Source organism: Musca vetustissima, unplaced genomic scaffold, assembly GCF_032173495.1.
Source record: "Musca vetustissima isolate MV318-11 ecotype Yass unplaced genomic scaffold, APGP_CSIRO_Mvet_v1 utg6361, whole genome shotgun sequence".
Taxonomy (NCBI): Eukaryota; Metazoa; Arthropoda; class Insecta; order Diptera; family Muscidae; genus Musca; species Musca vetustissima.
The window spans coordinates 234,990-251,634 of NW_026880425.1; the positions used below are offsets into that span (position 1 = coordinate 234,990).

A 16,645-nucleotide genomic window follows, 5' to 3' on the forward strand; every position below is an offset into this window, starting at 1 on the left:
ATGTGCCTCATCAAATGCCGAAGCTACCCCGGGAACTTGACCTTTTTTTACCAAACTGTAAAAAATGTTAACTAATGCTAATTTGTTATATGTTTTTGGTACTAGTTTTTATAAATAAGTATCAGAGGACAATAACCAGTCATAATGTTTTAATATCTGTTAAAACAGTTCTGAGATAGAGTAACTTCTGGTAATGTGGACCATGCGTCAAATGTGGACCACCCCCCATATCTAAAAAAATGCTTGAAATATGTCAATGTCGCCTTGATAAATGTTTTCCTAATTAGTGAAAACAAACATCAAACTTGGTTTTTAATAAATAATTGCAATGTTAAAAATTTAGTAGGTGAAAATGTAGCTCTGATTGTAAAAGTGTGATTTGAAATTTTTTTTAGCACGATAGTCGAACGATTTTGTAAAATAGTCGAACATTTTGTTTTTCTCCAATATAAAGAGGTACTGTGGTTTTCTTGTTTTCTTTAACAAAACTACACGTTTATTTGTAATTACTTTCGGTTACTTTTAAATGTTTATTCATTTTTGAAGCCGATAATTATTTTTAAATAAAAATATTCAATGTCGGGTAATGTGGACCACTATAAAAAAGTGGGACATTTTCATGAGGACGAGTTCGAAACAAGGGCGCATTTAATATGCGAGAAGGTATTCTATCCTCTGAAAACTCGATATCCGAAATTATAGGTGCCTCGGTTGGATAATGAAGCAAGGACCTTCAAAATACCGCAAATGGGGTGGTACCCTTAAATGGGGGCAATTCCAAAACATGGACCCATATATTTTTGCATTCATTGTTACCCAAGAGTGCAATAAATTGGAATTTATCACAATTAATCCACAACCTACCTTTAACTTACTGATCCTCATTACCCACACATACTGGTCCACATTACCGGCCAAGTTATTTTTATTTGCAGTTTAGAGTTTTTTGAAATATAATGCCATAACATTTTTATGGACAAATATATATAATTTTTGACCTGGAATATAATTAGCCAACAAATCTACCATGTTGTGAAAACAATTTGTTTTTATTTTTTACCGTTGTTACGCCCACAATATCAAAAAAAGAAAATGGTGGTCCACATTACCCGAAGTTACTCTATAGGGCTCTAAAACAAAGTACCGAATGTGCCCCAGTCTCCCCTACATTTAGTCTGAAGCGAATTGGATAACTAATTGGATAACTAATTTGATAAATATTTAATGCGAAACCTCTTTGATAAAAGCATAAATAATAAAACATGTTTGTAGTTCCGAAGACCTCCGCAAACCATACCAATTATGTCTAAAATCGCTGTGAGATTACTTGAACACCTCTTGAATATATCCAACGTGGTGTAGGGTATGATATAGTCCGCCCAGTCCAACTTTGAGCTTACCCTTCTGTTTTGTGATATATTTGAATGACTCTACAAGAAAATGGTGTACTCTTCACATATAACCACAATTATTATTTCGTTTTTTATATATCCTTCCAATTAAACTCAACTTTTATCCACAGTCTTCCTTCACAATATATCACTGTATTTATTCTCTGCGTGTGTGTGTATGTGGCTGTGTGTAATGATAGCGAATGGTATAATTAAGAAACAATTCATTTTTGATATTTTTCATTTTACTTTGCAATTGTGCTTCCGTCATTTCTCTCTGTTTTCGTCATTTCATCTTAGTTGGCTGTTGTTGTTGTTTTTATTCTCTGGTTTTAAAAAAATAAGATAAATGACATGGATTTATTGTCTTAAATACGAAATGGAAAAAATTCAAGGAAAATGATGATGATACGGAATGTTGTATGTACGAGTATTTACTTTTTACGTTTGTATTTATGTTTGATTTATCATCATCATCATCATCCTCGTCATATTCGCAATGCGAAACTTTAACAACAAATAAAGAGAAGACACAGAACAGATGAAATTGTATATAGTTTAAGATAAACACAAACAAAACAAAAATATTTTCACAGAGATTAAAGAAGAATTTCGGAGAATTTAAATCAAAAACACAAAAAATATTTGTCACAAACAAATAAATACATATGAAAACTAAGTAAATCCTTTTGTAAATAGTGTGACGTGAAGTGGTAAATAAGCATAACAATCTAATATAACAAAGGGGGGACTTCAAAATAATTTAATACTATAAAAACTAATGATTTTAAATATTTTAAAATTATCACTTTTAATCATTATTTTCATAATATTATTAAATTCGATTAAAAAATTATTTATTTTTTTATTGAAACACAAAAATTTTAAAACCCATTCGTATAATTATTTAAATACTAATAATAATTATGTCGTTAATAAAATTATACTCGCAAAGAGCATAATTTAATTGAATGCGTTTAAACATATTACTGGGTGTGTGTGTATGTATAAACCTTCTTATACATTTAAATGAAATGAATGAATTATTGCAACCAATTTTAAATGCGACTAAAGATGCAGTAGCTGCATCGCCAGCATCAGTGGTAGTGGCAACGGCATGGCAAACAATTAATTCTTGTAAAGTTATTTCATCAACAACAGAAGTTGTGGAAAATATATATATACATACATTTATTATAATTAAACAAGAGTTCCATTAAAATGAATTAAATACAACCGATATGAAAAGGATGAAAACAGAAAATTCGCATATATAGCCGGCAAATATAAGTGGACCAATTTCACGATATATATAAAAGCCACTACAATTCGAAATGTATACAAAAAATGCATTACGAGTTATGTGTAAGTTATTTCATTTTTGTGAGTGTATAACGGGGTCATTGAATTGTGACAGGAGTTTATAAACCAGTAAAGGAAGTACCAAAGTCAGACGGAACTGACATGATATGATAACCTTTTCCACCTTGGGTATAAACAAGGGATGCTCCTAAGATTCTTATTGAAATCTGCAGTAATATGTATACCGAATTAAATTAATCCTTACAAAAGTTCCTCTGCAATAATTTTGAATGTATGTGTACCATATCCTGTAGATCGGACAACTTCAACATCTTCCGAGGACAACTGCATTGGAATTAGATACATACACATGTCATTTCATCGCATTCAAATATTTTGTTTTAAACCACACCTTTTTAGAGACTGTGAAAAAAATATTTTTAAAAAATCCATGCCAGTGTGGTATGAGGGCCCGTACCACATGCTAGGTAGCCATCCTGCACCTGGTCATCAATCCCAATACTAATTGAGACGACTGCACCATCCTCAACGTAATTGGGGCAAAACTACTCCGGTTTGTCTGGGCGGCTGACGTTCTTCAGCTGCTATGGGTGGGGGGTGAGCTCCGAGCAGTGTTACCGCTGGCAATTTTCAAAAAATGTTGCACAAAAAGTTGTTCCCTTGAAAAAAGGTTGCATAGAAAAATAAATTTGTCACTAAAACTGGTCCGAGAATATGTCAGATACCCTTGGACCTCAAAAACTACGTAGAAAAATTCAAATTAGTTTGAATTAACACATAAAATGGAAAATTCAACTTTAAAAATAACACAGAAGAAAAGTCGCACAAAGCTTAAAAAGTTGCAAACAGAGTTACAGGGCATCAAAAAGGTTGCAAATTGCGACTTAAGTCGCACAACGGTAACCCTGGCTCCGAGGACGCATTCAATTTGTATCCGTTCAGCGCTGCGACTACTGTATCAGTATGAATGCCATTCAGACCTGCTCGATAGGCAACCTGATCAAGAGGCTCCCTTTTGTAACGTTGAACCTCTCCCTCTAGATCATGCAGATCCTTCCTGACACGCCTGGTTGGGGGAGTCCTATCCACCATATAATGGTTGGTATGATTGTCCCCTGAAGCACCCGAGCAGATACTGCAACGAAAGCATATTGTTATGCTGACGTAAGGGAAGAATCTTCGTCTCCTCAAGAAGATGTTCTACTGGTGTGCCATGAGGAGGCACCCTGTCGCAGTCCTCAAGACGGCGTTCTGACAGGTCTGAATAATTCTCCATTGCGTATCACCACACAAACTACATTGGAACCGCATAGCTCGCCATAGACCGAACTATCGCTTTGTAAGAGGTCAACAAAGTTTCTTTATCTGCGCCCCATATTTTCATATTCAACGACATTCTCATCTCCGCAGTCCATGTGGTGAATAATGTGGCTGACGACTTCGTGGCGGATATTTTCATATTCCTCGCTTTAGAGAACGCTGCTAATTCGGCGAGATAGGCGTTCAACCTCACACATATGTCCTCAACAATGGGACCCGACGCCATGAACGTACAATTATCTGGATATGTAACGATTTCTATGCCATTCGGAGGGCGTGGAATACCGGAAAGGTAGAGGTTAAACAGTTCCGGAGAAATCACTCCACCCTGGGGAACTCCCTGTTTAACTCTACGGAGTTTGGACTTCTTGTTTGGGAATTCCACGTACGACTGGCGTCCACACATATAGTTGATTAACCAACGTTTCAAACTCGGCTGGAGGGATGTGCTTTCAATGTCCTCAAATAGCGTGGCATAGTTGACAGTATCAAAGGCTTTTGATAGGTCAAGTGCTACCAATACTGTTCTATCGCACGGTCGGTTTTGGTTATGTCGAGGACTCATATCTGTGGAGATGGCGTGCAACGCTGTTGTTGTATTTGTTGAATCCATGTTGATGATCCGCAACTGGATAGCTTTCTCTAATGCCGGGGAGGAGTAATGCCTCAAGGGCCTTCGCTACTGGCGACAAAAGTGAAATCGGCTTATAAGATTCACCTTTGCTACCATTCTTGCCTGGCCACAGTAGCGGGACCACCCTGTCCATTGTCCAGGCTTCGGGGACGACGTGGGTGGCTATCGAAAAGTTGAGGACGTTGATCAAGTAATCGACTCCTGGCTAATCCAGCTGTTTCATCATACACATAGATATTCCGTCAGGGCCCAAAGCTTTGAACGACTTCGAGTTACGTATGACACATGCAACATCACCCATCGTAAACTGTGGTGGTACCTCCTCGGCTGGAATAGATCTTATATGACGAAGTACTCTTCTCTGCGCTCTGTCGCTCTCGGGATGCTCGACAAACAGTCGGTTAAAATAACTTGCACATCTCTTCGGATCAGTCACAGTTTCGTCGTTAAATTTAACTGAGGCCCTATCATCCGACTTAACCGTTGGCCATAGTTTACTTACTCCGGTACCAATGTTGCAACTTTTCAGGTACTCCAACCATTTATTCCACTTGTGCTCCGCGACTAATAAGCTGACCTCCAACGTCAATTTCCTAACCCTGGGATCTGCTGGGTTAGATCGACGGAGCTCATTTGCTAGACCAACTGCTTCTACTGGGAAATAAGGTCTAATTTCGGGTATTCGACCAGCAGGTATAAATCTAGCAGCTGCAACTGTAATGATTCCTCGGAATTTCCTTTCTGCAACCGGTACATCAGAAGGAATTAAATGTTCTCTGAAACGCTGGTTGGCGAACTCTCTGAATCCTTGTTTGTTAATTATTAGTAATTTATATTGGTTATATTTCAACTACCATCTACAGCATACATTTCTAGGGGTTCATTTATAACAGCAAAAACAGTAAATGACCATTAAGCTTATTAATGTTTAATTTGCACATTGTATGATTCCCTTTTAAGAATGTTTGTTTGTACGGGAATATAGGGTAGCACCGAAGGAGAATTTTTAAAAATATTGTTTGCTTCCAATCACAAAATAATTTCATATTTTAATTTAATACATTTCAATAATTTTGAGTCGTTCCTAATTGAATCCCAATATCATTCTTAGAAAAATTGTCTGCAACCTTCCACAATAACCCTTTACAAAGACTCTTATAGAAAATGTGAATACATTTTGGTCGCTCAAATACGTAAAAGTAGTAAAACGCCAACAAATATTTACCAGCCAGACAATGATGATGAGGAGTTTAAGTTTTGCAGCATTTTCACATTTTGTTGACATCGTGGCAGAGAGATAGGGAGAGTGACAAATATACGAAATAAAGAATGACATGTAATCTGTCATAAGAATTGTACACAATAATGCGAAAATACATTTAACGATTCCTAGATATATACGAATGTATGTATGCACAACAGAGAGAACAGGCAATCAATGTATCCTTAGTCTTATTGTACATTTGAACGGTTGTGTATGGGTGGTGGTGTGAGTGTGTGTGTGTGTGCGTGCATCTGTGGATATTGAATGGATGATTGTTGTCAATCCTTTGGTAAATAACAAACAAACGTGTATAGGACAATGAGAATGTCAGCTTTTGTATTGTTCCATTGGTGATGATGACGACGAGGACGACGATGATGTCGGCAATTGTTCATATGTGTCACATGTGTATGTAGGTGAAAAATAATTGTTCTGAATGATTGCTATTATTTTATTGTCATTGGCAATTTGACGGAATTGCTGAAAAATGACTAAAGAAGACATTTTGCACTAAAAATATACATATTTATATAAAGGATGATACAGTGGGGGATTTTAAGAAAATGGGATCTAAAACATACCTTCAGAGCTTACCTACTGTAGACCAAAAATGCTACTTTTGAATTATTATGTTATTAATCCACATTGCATGCTTCAAGAGACCTTTGGAATAATTTATGGAATACATATTTATAGAACGGATGATAAATATAGTGGAAGGATCTAAAACTACGTTCGGAGTATACCTAATCCTTCGGAAAACTATTTAAAAATCGTTGTTTGTTTAAAATCCACAAATATATGGTTTTGATTAAAAATGTAAAAAATAGCCCCATTAAAAAATAGTCCTTTTAAAAAATCCCAGCTTGACGTCTAAACAGTCCTTTAAAAAAATAGTTTAAAAATTCCGCTTAAGGCCTAAACAGTCCTTTAAAAATTATTAAAAAATCGCCGATTAAGGCCTAAACAGTCCTTAAAAATTATTTTTTCGAAATCCCCACTTAAAGCTTAAACAGTCCTTTAAAACTATTTTAAAAATTCACGATTAACGACTAAATAGTCCTTAAAAATATTTTAAAAATTCACGATTAACGACCAAACAGTACTTTAAAAAAAAATATATATATCTAAAATCACGCTTAAGGCCTATAGAGTCCTTTAAAAATATTTTAAAAATCCACACTTGAGGCCTAAAAAGTTCTTTGAAAAATATTTTAAAAATTCACACTTGAGGCCTAAACAGCCCTTTAACGAAAAATTTTAAAAATCCACGCTTAAGGGCCCCATTCTCGGGTTCAATTTTTTTTTATTTAATTCGATTCTACACTAATTCAAGAATGTCCCTACAAAATTTCAAGTGAAAATCTCAAGAACTCTTGATGTGTCAGCATCAAGTGACGGCTAAAGGCCTTCTCAAACTTTGAACGCGTTTTTCTCTTTTGCGAATGGCGGGCACGATAACTCAAAAACTACTAACCCAATCGATTCCAAATTTTTACACGTTTCTCTGTGAGTGTATAGCTATCGTATGAACTAGGATAAATCCAATCGGTGAAGATCTTCCTTATTTTTTAACTTGGTTTTTGGTCAAAAATCGACGATTTTCCAAAAATATTTTTTCAAAGGTCCGCCGTTTTGTTAATTTTAGAGCGAATAATCCTAGTTCATACGAGAGCCAGACATGTACTCTTTCTAACACCGTTGGAATTTTCGGATTCCGATGTTCCAGTAAGGAGTTATCATGCCCGCCATCAAAAATAAGGACTTTTCTTTAATCACAAAAAACAACAACAAGACAACAACAAAAATTTTTTGTAAATTATTTTTCTTCCTTTTTAAATCTTCAAATATATATGTGCAAAGCTACAAACCTTAACAAGCATTGGTATTGATTTACCAGCCCATTGAAAATCTTGAAAAATTAAAATCGAGAATGGATGGGTTCCCTTAAGGCGCTGATAGTCCTTTAAAGAAATATTTCATTATAAAAATCCACGCTTAAGGCACTGATAGTTCTCTAAAAAATATTTTAATATATAAACCCTTTAAATAAATCCACGCTTATGACTGCTTTAGGAAATACACATTCCTTTAGAATATAAATTTTAAAAATCGACTCTTATTTTGTTCTGAGCTCGAACTTATTAAAATTCCCTTCACTGTACCTTTCATTTACCATTTATGTTCATATTTGTCACTCGAGATCATTGATTGCCCAGAATGGCTTAAAATTTATATGTATTTTCCCCCCATATACAGGCTTGTTGCTCTCTAGCAGGAAAAAATATTGACCATCCATAAAATTAAAATTGCAATGTAATTAAAAGTGCTGCAATGAATTTACAATGCAAATGAATGCCACGTTTAACGTTACCAGCGCGATAGGTAGCAGAGCATTACATTTAAATTATATTAACGGAAGACTTATAATTACCTTAAGAAGAATATATTTAATGATTAATTTCAAAATTCAGCCGAATTGTATTTCAACAAAAAATGGAGGAAAATTTAAATACAAATAAGGTATTTTTCGTAAAAAAAACACACACACACAGAGAACATCAGTATTTGGCGGTAAATGACAATATGAATAAACTTAAACATTTGTTTATTGAGTAATTCGTGGAAATAAAGTAGATAGATATTCAAATGAATTAATTGCAATAAATAAACAATTAAAGTTAACATTAAAATTTACACAAAAATATAAAAGTTACGTGAATAGTTACTATATAAAAGTAGATCCATATTCACGAAATTGAAGGTTTCTTACTAATGAACTATTCTTGGGATTAGAATCATGTATATAAGTCAATTAAAATTATTTAAAAATCTATATATTCTCCGAATATAAGATTTGCTTTTAAAAACATTTTTACTGACAGATAGAGTCAGTCACTCCAGAATGGACTTGGCCTAAGGAAGTATTTGGCAAAAGTAAAATTCGCTGCTGGCTTCGACACTATTGCTCATATAGTTCATTTTGTTCACGAATTGCCGTGTACCAATGTACCAATGTACGGCTTAGTCACTTTTGCACAGCGAATCGAAAAAGTGAACAAGATTGCCCAATTCGGCTGACATGTGTAAAATTATTGAAAATTATATCTTTATAATTAAAAACTATTCCAAATTTAGAAGCTATTCATATTTTATATGCTATTTTTCCATAGAAATTAAATTTATTTATAATTTGAAAAATTGGAATAAAAATAAGGTGTTTGGAATTTATCAACATGCCATTATGAATTTGGATTCTATATTTTAAAATTTCCAATTTTTTATTTGAAGTTTGAAATACTGAAAATGGTGCATAGTATCTGGTAGCATTTTTTTTTAAGGGAACCCCACCCATTCTCGATTTTGATTTTTTAAGATTTTCAATGGGCTGGTAAATCAATACCAACGCTTGTTAAGGTTTGTAACTTTGCACATATATATTTGAAGATTTAAAAGAGAAGAAAAATAATTTACAAAAAAATTTTGTTATTGTTTTTTGTAATTAAAGAAAAGTCCTTATTTTTGATGGCGGGCATGATAACTCCTCACTGGAACATCGGAATCCGAAAATTCCAACAGCGTTAGAAAGAGTACATGTCTGGCTCTCGTATGAACTAGGATTATTGACTTCGCTCTTAACAAAATGGCGGACCTTTGAAAAAATATTTTTTGAAAATCGCCGATTTTTGACCAAAAACCAAGTTAAAAAAATAAGGAAGATCTTCACCGATTGGCTTTATCCTAGTTCATACGATAGCTATACACTCACAGAGAAACGTGTAAAAATTTGGAATCGATTGGGTTATTGGTTTTTGAGTTATCGTGCCTGCCATTCACAAAAGAAAAAACGCGTTTAAAGTTTGAAAAGCCCTTTAGCCGTCACTTGATGCTGACGCAATAAATCGGCTATATCTTCAAGAGTTCTTGAGATTTTGTAGGGACATTCTTGAATTAGTGTAGATTCGAATTAAATTAAAAAATGTTGACCCCCTTATTATAGGTCCACTGTTTCTGGTAATTCCCATATAACGGTACCTCCTAATTTTCAGTATTTTGGTGGTTTTGATCGTATTTATGATCAGGGTAAAATTCTAAGACGATTAAGTAATTTAGTATTTTGAGTTCTTAATAGGCACCAAATCTCCCCACAAAAAATTATGAATTTAGGTCCATTTTCCGGATAGCCCCCATATAAGGGTACCCCAAATTTTTAGTATTTTGGGGTTCTTGAGCGCGTTTTTAACCGAATTTGCTGCAATTTGGTATTTTGTAGTCGTATATGTTAAAAAAAAGTTCCCTACCAAAAATTATTAACATTGGGTCTCATGCATAAAAACGAGCAAAAGCGATGAGTTGAGTCAAGTAAGCAATTGCTCGTAAGTTGAGTTAGATCGAACAGCAACTGCTTTTGCTCAATTTCGTATGCATAAAAATGAGTTCAAACCAATTGCAAATACTTGAGCAAATTGAGATCAAACTTCTAATTGTCGTCAAGTGGAAGTGAATTAGAACTAGTAGTAAATACTACAACAAAAATTAATGAAAATAAATATTTACTTGGAAAAAGTCAGCTACCAAGTGTCAAAGAAATGAAGCAAACATTTGGAATAGAAACAACGGATTATATTATTATTATTAGGGTTTATATTATTATAATCCGCACCATAAGGCGGAGTGCATATACGCCACACATCGAAATATTTGTCGAAGACCTCCTAAAGTATATGTATTTTCCTGATCAAAATTAATTATATCCATACCCGTCTGTTGAAACCCGAATATTTGCAAATACTTGGCTAATATTCCTCAATTTTTCAATCAGTTTATAACATCTCGAAATATTCACCTGAGACCCCATAAAATATATACACTGGTGGCCAAAACTAAAGCAACTGAAATTGCAAACTGAATTAATGACCCGTAACTTTTTTTTGAAAATAAAGTTATAGAGAAAGTTTTTTTATGAATATAAACGTGACATTTATTTCGAAATAAAAATAAATTCTATGGAAAACTACATTGACCAAATTTTGATTTTATTTATAAATAAGCAAATTTAGCTAGTAATCGACAGCAAAACCGTTATTTTGATGCACTATTCCTCACATCCTGAACCTTTGGGAAGAGGTTTTTTTTTGGTTTGTGAATCCCTTTGAATTTTGCTATCGATGATGATCCAAAGATTTTTCTATAGGGTGAAGATCTGATGATTGTGTTGGCCATCATAAAATCCGGATTTTAGACTCCCGCAACCAATCGTTGATATGTTTTGGTTTATGTTTGGGGGTTATTGTCAAGCTTCAACACAAAATATACATGGACTATTTTTCCAAAATAATTTTCTGTGATAAATTATGTTCACAATCACTGACAATTATTCCTTTTAGTGTACGCGAGTCAACGAAGAGGCATGCTCAACAAAAGTTAAGCAAGAGCTCACAAAAGTAAGCAAAAGCTTGTTTTTATGCATATGAAAATGAGAACAATCTCATCCAACATCAATTTCTAAGTTCAAACTGAACAAGAAGAGATCAAACGTGCGCAGTGAGTAAAGGCAAATAGATCAAATTTTATTATGCATATGACAAGCACCTTTTACTCAAAAAATCGAGTCCGAGCTCAAGCTCACGTTTTATGCATGAGACCCATTATTTCGATGAGGCACATTTTCACCGTGTTAAATTGTATACACCCTCATTAGCCATAAGGCTGAGGGTATAATTATCTATTAAAAATTTACATAATCCCTTTTTAGAAATGTCGGTATAGGTCCACTTTTTGGTATGTTCCCTATATCTTCATTTCTAGTATCAGTATTCTAGGTGGGGGGTATCCAAAGTTCGGCCCGTTCGAACTTAACGCTTTTTCACTTGTTTTAATTTGAGGTAGCTTTTTCTTTTAAGCACTTTTAAATAAATTAAAATTATATAATATATAAAAAATATAAATTCTTTTCACTTACCTCATTGGTTTCATTAATGCTTTAATATTATTTGGATATTCAATCATTAATTTGAGCTGTGTCCCGCCTTCCTTTTGTACTGTAACGAGAAATAATGGGATAATTTATATTTAGTTTAAATATTTAATTATATACATGTATTTGATCGGTAATAAGTGCTATGAATTGAAGACAATTGGATGGGTAATACATAGAAATCCATTAATGGATAATACATAAAGTCCTTTAAAGAAATATTTTATTAACAAAAAAACAACGTTTAATTAATTTTGAAATAAAACAATATTCTATAGAAAGCTAAATTGATCAATTGCATGATCAAAACTAAAGCAACTTTTTGATTATTTCTTATAAATAAGCAAATTTTACTAGTAATCGACAGCATAACCATTATTTTCCATTACGGTGGCACACTTACGAGGCATTGAATCAATAAAATTGTCTATTTGATTCTTGGGTATACTATTCCTTGCATCCTGAACCTTTGGCAAGATGTTATATCTGCGAATCTCGTTTGTTTTTGCTGCCTACGATACTCCAAAGTTTTTATATTTTCCTGATGATTGTGTTCCAACACTTTTCTATAAACAATCCGATCCATTACTTTATAAATCTCGTAAATATATCGAACTCCATAAAAAACAGCCCATTACCATTATTGACCCTCATCCATGCTTACCCTTGCAATACTGTGGTAATTTTTTTCATGTTTGAGTTTTTAATATTTAACTTTAATTTATCCGAGAGCATAATATTTCTCCACTGAGTCGGATTAAAATAACTATGAGCTTTTGCGAAAGGCAGATTGGCTTTCCGATTCTTTTCAGAAGTAAAATAACTTTCTTCATAATTTCTGGGCATGTAGACCCGCTACCATAACCAAATATTCAATACTTGCCCAAGTTTTGGGGTAGCTCCCATATGTTGGCACGTTGTTCGATATTTTGGCAAGTTTTTCAATCGAATTAATATTAACTTGATATTCTAGTTAGTGTGCCAAATCTTCCTATCGAAATGTATCTTAAGTCGGTCGACGTTTTCATATAGGCTCAATATAATGGAACCTAAGTATTTTGAAGTCTTCTGACAAGTTTTCCACATAATTCTTACAAAACATTGCATCGATCGATCTATAATACTAGGTTGGGGCAAAATAAATCCATTATTTTCATATGCACTATAGAACTTTATTTAACATGCTCCGGAATGTCCGATTTGGGCCACATATGCCTCGTTTTTATATTTAAAAGGTAACTTTATAATGCCTCTCTCATTTCTCTCTCTCGATTTTCATAATCCTCCCTAGATACAAATTTTTTTATCATCAAAAAATTTTTGCAATACAAGAAAAATATGATAATCGTTTGGTGCCAAGACCGGACTGTGTGGCGGATGCATTAAAACTTCCCAACAAAGCTCCCGAAGTTTCTGGCGAGTCACTGTAGATGGGTGTGCCCTAGCTTTGTCCTGGTGGAATACGACACCTCTCCTGTTGGCCAATTCTGGCCGTTTCTGGTCAATTGCTATCTTCAAACGGGCCAGTTGTTGACAGTAGAGACCAGAGATGGCCTGTCAGAAACAGTGACGTAAATGACATACATTTCCGACGTATAATACATACGTCAGAAACGTCGGAAACCTACCGAAATCCATTAGGTTTTTGACAAAATAGCTATTTCCATTAATCAATTTGGGAATTACGCAAGCTTTACTCAAATCCATACAAATTTTCAAAATTTTCTTCTCAAAAAAATTTAGAAATTTTTATCAGTTCTAGTAAGGAATAGTCAGATATATGTAAAAATAATATATATTCATGAAAATAACTGTATATGCTGATAATATTGATATAAATGACGTTTATTACATTTTATACAGGTATATGACGTTTTCGACGTTTACACCTTTTTGACAGTCGAAAACCTAAAAATTCGTCACACAGACCATCCCTGGTAGAGACCAGAATTTAGCGTTTGGCCATATGGAAGCAATTCATAATAAGTAATCCCCTTCCAGATCCTTCCTGGTCGTTAGTCCTGGTTTGGCCACCGTTTAAGGTGCTTCACCGCTCTTTGACCACGATCGTTTTCGCACAGGGTTATCGTATGTAATCCATTTCTCATCTCCAGTCACCATCCGTTTATGAAATGGGTCTATCTCATTCCGTTTGGCGAAGGCTTCGATCCATTCGATTTTTTCTGTTAATTGGTGTGGCAGCCAAACATCGAGCTTCTTTTTTAAATCCAGCTTTGTGTAAATGGTTTATAACAGTTTTATGGTCGATTTTTAGTTCCTGGGCGATGTTACGACTGCTAACATGCCTCAGATAACTTTAAATATCAGTAAATCATCAACAACTCCCTTCACTTATATTGTGTAGTAGATATTTTCATTGAATAATGACTTAATTGAACTGAACATTTTTCCTCTATTTACAAAATTGCTACGCAATATAAATATTCCTAGGAAATATTCTCTTTAACAAAACCAGGAGAAAGACCATAAAACAACAACACTTTACAAAAATAAACAATAATTTGAAAATTTTTGCAACCTAAAACTAACTTACAATTTAGTGTTCTTCCTACAATAACAACTACAGACAAAAAATCGTGTGTAAGCATACGCATGAATGCACTCACACACACACATACAAACACACACACACAATTTGTTTTTAACAAAAGAAATATGAATTAGTGGAACAAGGAACTGAGTTTAATTTCAATGTGTATGTGTGTGTGTATTGTTTATGTGCAACCATTTGTTTTCATTCATAGTTTAATGGCATATTTGTACACACACACATACATTGAGGGAAATTGGTAGAGAATACAGTCAAAGTTTTTCATTCAAAAGTTATTATTTAAAATATAAAACAACAACAATATTAGTTGTACTTGAACAATATGACTGTTGAATGTTGCTTTTGGTATTTGTTGTGTTGAAAAAATACAACATTTTTATCATTACTAATATGAAAATGTTTATGAAAACAAAACAAAAAACCTAACTTGTATAGAAATATAAACTCCAAAAATACAAATGAACTATAATATATTTTGTAGGTATGTGCAAACAACATACATATATTTTTGTTTAGGAATAATTTCTTAGAAATTTACAGAAGAAAGAAAGTTTGTAAATTTTATGGTTTGGAGAAAATATTTAAATTATACGAAAATAATAGACAATGTCTAATGTTTACAATACATTAATATTAAAAAAAAACATATTTGAATTTGCTTATTTATATACAAAATAATATTCAATAATAAACAACAAATATTCAATAATCAACAACAATTCAAACAAATAAATAAAATATACGCCATTATCTGTTTTTAAGCTAAAATTAATAATTTTTATAAAATTTGTTTCCTTTTTTAATTAATATGTTAATAATTAAATTATTTACAGTCATTTGACGTGTTTTATTTGCCATTATCGCAAAATAAACGGTCATGCACGCACACATACGTAAAATAATAATGTAATAAAATATGCATGTTATTTATTACTCTAAACATTTAGGTTTTAGTTTTAAATTATAGTATAAATCTGTAAACTGTATCTGACCTTTAACACACACACACACGGACACACATATATACATTGGCCTACACATTTTTAGATAATGTATATATATGCAAATGTACACTTTTTTCTTTTGTAAATTGCAATGACCGGAAATAGTTTCATTTGATTTATATAAATATTTAAAATAGTTTTAGATCTACATATATAAAAAGCTTAGTATTAAATATATTAAACATTAAACAAAAATAAAAACACAGTAACAAAAACAAACAAACAAACAAAAAATGTGGAAAAATCCTATTTGTAAAATAAATTACATTTGATTTAATTAAAAACTAGAATTTTGCCAAAATTTAAATTCCATTAATTGCATTCAGATTAGAGAGTTTGGCTTCATTTGAAAACAATTGGGGACATAAAATAAAAAATAAATAAATATAAAAGTGGACAAAATTCAAGAGAATTAATTCTAATTTAATAATTTATCTCTGGGGAATTAGTATCTTTAAATTCCCCATAGAAAGAAAAAATATATTTACACAAAACTGAAAAAAAACTTTGGGTGGTAAATTTGAAATAGTTAATAAAGTCGCCAATTTAGAAAAAATAATTTAATGCGGAATAAAAGATATACAGGTCTCGACATATTTGTTAGAGGGTTGACCACCAAAAAACAATTATTCTGATTGTATCCTTAGCAGAGAAAAGAAAATATTATGTTGGGGAAAAAGAAATCCAATATTTTTTCGGCAGTTGGCTGTACTGATTGATTCCTCGTAAAGTATCTATCAAACAATTTAAGATTTATGCTCGTTAGAAGGGTGACATTTCGCAGTAAAACAACTATTTTGCTGTTTATACCCTACACAACTATGTTGTCAGGGTATTATAGCTTTGTGCAGCACCAAGAGTTTATAACGCCGCGAAATATTGGTCCTAGACCCACCTTTAAGTATACCGACCCAAACATCGCGAATTTTTACATAGAGAAGGGGATCGGGCCAAAGAATAAGCATGCCTGTTTTGATAAGGATCGGTTAATATTTAGCGGGTCAAATGGACCCTGACTTTTGTGTGAAAAATTACAAAATTTGTATTCTATAGCGTATAGATTCACACCTGAAGGACATAGACTCGAAAAGTTGTTGGTATATCCAAGGGCAGTGGCTGGCCTTTAACTTGATACCAATTATATGGTCGCATGTACTTAG

At 33.1% G+C, this 16,645-nt stretch overlaps 1 protein-coding gene across 1 annotated transcript in view; it reads right to left on the reverse strand.

Moving 5' to 3' along the window:
• LOC133326020 (extracellular serine/threonine protein CG31145) overlaps positions 1 to 16,645 on the reverse strand; it is a gene marked incomplete at its 5' end in the record, with an annotated part of 118,233 nt that overhangs the window by 62,833 nt on the left and 38,755 nt on the right. Inside the window, one exon of the mRNA XM_061534697.1 lies at positions 11,895 to 11,973. Coding sequence (XP_061390681.1) covers positions 11,895 to 11,973 — 79 coding nt within the window. The remainder of the gene's footprint in view (positions 1 to 11,894; positions 11,974 to 16,645) is intronic.